Source organism: Stegastes partitus, unplaced genomic scaffold, assembly GCF_000690725.1.
Source record: "Stegastes partitus isolate 25-593 unplaced genomic scaffold, Stegastes_partitus-1.0.2 Scaffold1389, whole genome shotgun sequence".
NCBI classification, from domain to species: domain Eukaryota; kingdom Metazoa; phylum Chordata; class Actinopteri; family Pomacentridae; genus Stegastes; species Stegastes partitus.
In genome coordinates this window covers 153,849-160,502 of record NW_007579120.1, presented here as the reverse complement: position 1 = coordinate 160,502, position 6,654 = coordinate 153,849, and the positions used below count along the sequence as shown (strand labels likewise).

Here is a 6,654-nt window from a genome sequence, read left to right as displayed (position 1 = left end):
ACTGGAGAATTTCCCAAATCATCGTAAACGTGTGAAACAAGACAAAAACCTGAAGCAGAAATCAGAATATCCAGTTCAGTTAAAATAAAAACAACGAGCCAAATGACTTGAGACTTCTTCTAAATGACAAGAACCTGCTGAAAATGACACGAAATGTCCAAAACGACTGAAAAGGACAAACCTCACCGAAAAGACTCCATGGTCCAGATGGATCCAAAATGGGTCCAGAAGGACTCAGAATTTGTTGAAGATTAATGAAAATTTGTCTAAATTGACAGAAAACTTGTCAAAAATAACCACGTGTCTAAAACTACGTTTTCCAAAGTAGCTCAGAATGAGTCTAAAATTATTGAAAGATTTCCCAAATCAACGTAAAATATGTGAAACAAGACAAAAACCTGAAGCAGAAATCAGAAAATCCAAATCAGTTCAAATAAAACAACAAGCTGCGACTCCAGACTTTTCTAAAATGACACAAACTTGACAGAAAAGACTCAAAAATGTGACAAAAAAAACTCAGAATTTGCTGGAAATGACTGAAAAAATGCCAAAAAATCACTTTGAATCAGTTTAAAATAATAAAATCCTGCCTGATGTGACTAGAGAACGACTGTGTGGTGGTCGGTGATGCTGAGCTGAATCGGTGGAGGCCTCGGACGGATGCAGGACGATGGTGGTGGTGGTGGTGGAGGAGGAGGGGGGCTGCCGGTGTCGAGCTCTCGGGTCCTGCAGAGTCCATTAGTGTTGCGTAACGCTGGCCGCGCTGAATGGAAGCCCTGAAGGAGGAACTGGGCTCCCATGTGTGTCAACGGGGGATTAATGGGCAAAATAAAAAGACTTCTCCTGCGACGGAACACGAGCGGCTGCATGTGGGCGTCTCGGTTTGACGAGTTCTAGGTTAATGCAGAATAAAAGAGCATCATTAAATATACAGCAGGAGAAGCTGCAGCAGCTGCTTCCATTTCTGCCTCTTCCACTCCCGCTTTATTCAGCCGAAATGACTGAATCAGTCTAACATGAAACATCCCGGCTAGAAGCTGGTCCAGACTGACTCAGAATGTGTCCGAAATGAAGGAAAATTGGCCTAAAATTATGAAGAATCTGTTTAAAATGATGAAAACTTGTCCGACATGACCTGAAACTCAACTAAAGCTACAAAGGTTTTCTTCAAAATGACTCAAATGGACCCCACAGCTGTCCAACGTGACAGAGACGTGTCCAAACGGTCTCACAATTTGTTAGAAACAACAAAAATGTGTCCATAATGACTTGAAGTTTGTCTAAAATAAAATAAATGTGTCTACACAGACTCTAAATGTGTCCAAATTTAATCAAACATTTCCCCAGATGACTCAGAATTTGTTCAAAATAACAAAATAATTTCTAAAATGACTCAAATTGTGTCTAAAATAAACAAAAATTTGCCCAAAATTACATAGAATGTGTTCAAAATGATAGAAACTTTTCCAAAAGTAGTTCAAACTTCTCTGAAACGACAAAAACATTCGTCTAAAATGACTAAATGTGACTCAGAATTGGTTCAAAATAACAAAACTTTTCCTAAATGACTCAAATTGTCTAAAATGAAGAAAAATTGCCCAAAATTACATAGAATGTGTTTAAAATGACAAAAATGTGTCTGACGTGACAAATTTCACTAAAATTGCAAAAGTTTTGTCCAAAATGACTCAAATTGAAAATATTTTTTTCCCCAAACGACTGAAATTTGGTGCAAACTGACTCAAAATGTTTCCAACGTGACTCAGAATTTGCTCAAAATGAAAAAAATGTTTCCAAAATTAGTTGAAACAACAGAAATCACCTCTAGTGACTCCAGATGAGTGAAAAAGCCTCTAAATGACTGAGAACTGCTCAGAAGGACTCTGAACTTGTCTAAAATGACGACGACGTGGCTCAATGTTCAGGTTGCATGTTCTAATCCCGGCTGTCTGATGCTTCCTGCTCCAGACCTCGGGTGAATGTTCTGGTTCGACTGATCCACCACGAAGCTCTTCAGAACTCGTTGGACTCTGAAAGCTTTGAGCTGCGACGACCAGAAACGTGTCGGGAAAAGACTCGCTGCAGGATTCACGGCCTTCGATTCGGCCCGCTGTGGACGCTCTGTGTGCTTTTTGGTGAGTTGTCTGGAAAAAATGCTGGAGTTGAGCAGAAGGTCAGAGAGCCGAACCTGAGCGGCTCAGCTGTGGCCTCTTCACCCTTAAAACGTCTTCTCTCCTGGTTTCACCTCGTCCAGCCTCTCCGGCCTCGTCTCCTGCTCCGTCCTCCTCCGCCTGCAGCAGACGCTCTGAGGCAGGACTCTGTGAATCCCTCCTGGTTCCTCCTCCGGCACTTCCTCCGAGTCTTGCCTCAGTAAATCTCAGACGTGGAGGGAGGCGAACAACCCCCACGCTTCCACCCAAACACCGCACAAATTACAGACCACAACATCTGCTGAGGACGCACAGCTTCCCTCGGAGGGAAAACTGCTTCACAAAAAGTTCTGGGAGTCGAAAACACAAAGAGAACAACAGGCTTCACATCCACCTCGTCTCAGAGCCGTCGGTGTTTCCGTCACCGTCAGCAAGAGACTCACACAGAACACACAGAAGACGCACAAAGTGACTCAAAATGGGTCTAAAATCACCAAAACTTGCTCTGAATGTGTTCAATAAAACTAAAACTAAAACCAAATTGACACAAATTTTGCTCAAAAACATACTAACTTTTTTTAAATGACAAAAACTTGACTTGAAACTTCACCAGAATGACCGATTTGTCCAACATGACTCCATGTGTGTGAAGCCTAAAAGTTAATTCTTCAAAATGATTCAAAATTTGTCTAAAATAGCTGAAAATTGGTGCAAATGGACTGAAAATGTGTCCAAAGTGACTCTGACTGTCTGAAACGTCAGAACAGCCGTCTGCAGGAGACTCACATGTTGCATCACAATAAGCAAATGAAACACAGAAGAAGCACAAAGTGACTCAAAACGGGTCTAAAACGACTTCAATCTGCCCAAACTCACTCAGAATATGTTCACTATAACAAAAACTTTTCCAAAATGACACAAAATTTGCTGAAAATGATTCAAAATTTGTCCAAATCAGCTGAAAATTGGTGCAAATGGAGTGAAAGCGACTCTAAAATGGCTTCAGTCTGACCTCGTGTTGTCTTCACTCACACGTTGCATCACAACAAGCAAACCAAACAGACGGATCAGAACCCTGGAAGCTGCTGCCGATGGACCTTCGATCTGCGGTTTTTCCAGCTGCACTTGTGCTGCGATGATTAAAGCTCGGCCGAAGAGCCTGGAGCCGGTTATCAAACCGGTCGACAGCAGCTCCGACGCCGACGATCAATGTCACATGTGGGTTCCAGCGAGGCCTTCAGGGGACGCTGGCAAAAGTCAGACAGATTGATCGGGTTCAAGTGCTGCTGTCGGTCGGCGTTACCCAACACGGCAGGTTTTTAATCGCAGCGATTCAGTGTCTGACAGAAGAACTTAAAGGTCTTCACGTGAAGCTTCAAGCGGCCAGAAGACGTGTTTTAATAGAAAACATGACGCAGAAGCTGCTTCAGGAAGCTCCGGTAACTTTAAAGGGTTTGTGCTGGTGAAGCATTGTGTGTCTGTATTTACTGCACTGAGATCAGCTAAACGTGGATCAGAACGGTTGTTCCAGTCGGATGGTTGCTGAGAAAAGACCTGAAAATCACCCAAAACGACTCCAAACTTGACTTCAATGACAAAGATTCATCTGAACTGACGAAAACTTATCCTGAAAATAACAAAAACTTGTCCAAAGTGACCAACATACGTCCACAGTGACCAGAAGTTTGACCAGAACGACTAAATGTGTTGAACATGACAGGACTTGAAACCAAAATCTTTCAAATGAACTCCACGTGTGTCAAACCTGATGGGATTTTTCCCCCCAAAATGACTCAAATTTAGTCTCAAACGATTCAAAACGTGTTCAGAACTGCTTAAATGAGTCCAAAATGACTTAAAATGTGTTTAAAATGACAGAATCTGGTCTGATGCGACTTCAAACTGCTCTACAATTACAATGACTCAGAATTCACCTAAAATGACTCTAAAATGGTCCAAACTGACAGAACTCTGTCCAAACTGGAACATCCAGATGTGTTCAACATAAAATCCACGTCCTAAATGACTCAAATTTAGTCTGAAACGATTTAAAACGTGTTGAGGATTGTTTTAAATCGTATGAAGGAGCTGAAAATGTGTCCAGTGTGAATGAAAGTTTGTCCAAAATGACTTAAAATCTGTTTAAAATGACAGAATCTGGTCTAAAATTACAACATTTTCCCCAAAAAATGACTCAGAATTCGTCTAAAATTACTGTTAAATGGTCCAAACTGACAGAAACCTGTTCAAGCTGGAACATCCAGATGTGTTTGAAACTAAAGTCTCGTCCTAAATGACACAGATTCGTCCAAACTGACAAAAGATGAGTTGAAAATAACAAAAACTGGTCTGAAGTGACCAAAACACGTCCACAGTGACTGGAAATGTGACCACATGTGTTTATAGGACAGAAAGTTGCCGAGCAGGACTTGAAACCAAAATCTTTCAAATGAACTCCGCGTGTGTCAAACCTGACGAGTGTTTTTTCCAAAATGACTCAAATTTAGTGTAAAGCGATTGAAAATGTCTTCAGAACTGCTGAAAATGTGTCCAGGATGAATGAAAATGTGTTTAAAATGACAGAAACTGGTGTGACATGACTTTAAACTGGTCTAAAATGACTGTAAATCTGTCCAAACTGGAACATCCAGATGTGTTGAAGATAAAAATTCTGTCCTAAATGACTTCAAATTTGTCCAAATTGACTCTGAGTGTTTCCAAAATGACAGAAACTTCTGAGCAGTGGTTCAGAGCGGTACCGGGACCGTGGATGTGAACTGGGTCCAGGACAGAAGTCACCTGTTCAGTGCAGCTACACAGAAAAACACAGTTGAGGAAAAGTGAGAGCTGCTCCGGGGTGACCTCATGCAAAACAATGAGTCATTAAAACAGCAGAGACTGAATCAGCTAATTGAACAGAGGCGGCTCGGAGCCAAACGACCAATCAGCACCAGCAGCAGGAGACAAGAACGACAAGAGGCAACGACACAAAGAGCCAGAATCTGTCATCCACACGGCCAGCCGGCCAATTTACAGCCAGAGGAGCCCCGAGGCGGCTGATCCGAGCTGGGAACACCGGAGCACACTGGGTTTACGGTCAAACAGCACAAAGCAGCGCGGAAACTCCAGAACCGAGATTCTGAGTGTGGACCTGCTCAGAATCCAGAATCACATGGTTGCTTTCAGTCTGTAATAATCACATTTAAGGACTTTTCTCTTACATAAACCTCTCAAATGTGCCTTTTCTGACAAACCAAACACTCTGGAACAGCTCTGGAAAACCCATCCAGGCGACAGGTCCAGTGAATCAGACCCTTTACAGTCCAATAAAAGCCAAACGCGTCTCCATGCGAGCCGCCAAGTTTATTTTTACCCAAAGACAATTATTACACACAGATTCTCGGTCAAAGTGGCAGCACCAGGCCCGAGCTGTGTCCGTCACACCGAGCACTCACAGCCGGGGATCCAAACCCTGCTCCCCGCTGGTTCCGCTCAATCTAAAGCAGCGTTTTTTGCGCGTAAAAACAAGAAACATTTTTACGCACGAGTGAGATTTTTACGCACGAAAAGCGGCTCAGCGGAGAAACAGCAACAAAAGCAGCAGCAGCAGCAGCAGCGCGGCGGCTCCGACGTGGAGCAACTTGTGTTTCTCCCCCACAGCTGAAGTTTGACTCCAAAATAACTCACCGTCTCCCCGCAGAGGACCGCGGTCAGCCCGACGCTCAGTATTATCCAAACGTTCCTCATTATTCCTGCGTTTAATCAGCTAAACCCGCCGCAGGACCAGCGTCAGATCGGCTCCTTCTTCTTCTTCTTTCTCCTTTTCCTTCGCAGCCGAACTCCTGCCGCGGCTCTCAGGATCCCACCGTGTTGCTGCTGATTCCTCCTCCTCCCGCTGCAGACGCTTCTTCTCCTGCTCCTGCTGCTGCCGCTTCTCCTTCCTGCTCGTCTGCTGCTTCTTCTTCTTCTTCTTCACGCGTAAAAATCGACCGTGTTTCTGGAAACGTTTTAATTGCGAACTCCTCTGCGCTCCGTGCGTCGCTGAAATCTGCACAGTGAAGCTCGCTCCCTGCCTCTCCGTGGCTCTCTCTCTCTCTCTCTCTCTCTCTCTGGTGCGCGCTCCCTGCAAAAATAACGAGGACAAAGTGGGGAAGGCGCGTTCACGGGCGACGCTCCGGTGAGTGTCTTTTCCAGGCGCGTCACCGAGAGACGCAGCGAGGAGAGAGACCAGTAGACACCCAGAAACAACAACAACAACAACAACAACAATAATAATAATGTCATTGATCTGGATCACGAACAGCCTGATCCAGACTTGGACTCCAGGTTTACCACCAAGCTTCGGGGTAATTAACGGGATCGTCTCTGATCAGAACAAACCAGTTTTCTGTCAGATGTAAAACAAACATCAGTGACTTCAGTTCTGATTTCTCGCTGAATTAAAACCACCTAAAGACAAAGTCTCCCCCTGCTGGACACCACGGGCACCGTCACCTTCACCAAA

General features: G+C 44.0%; 1 protein-coding gene across 1 annotated transcript in view; it reads right to left on the bottom strand.

The window, feature by feature from the left end:
* sdc2 (syndecan 2) overlaps positions 1-6,255 on the bottom strand; it is a 58,999-nt gene extending 52,744 nt beyond the window's left edge. Inside the window, exon 1 of the mRNA XM_008299182.1 lies at positions 5,838-6,255. Coding sequence (XP_008297404.1) covers positions 5,838-5,897 — 60 coding nt within the window. The 5' untranslated portion in view covers positions 5,898-6,255. The remainder of the gene's footprint in view (positions 1-5,837) is intronic.
* Between the last annotated feature and the right edge of the window lie 399 nt (positions 6,256-6,654).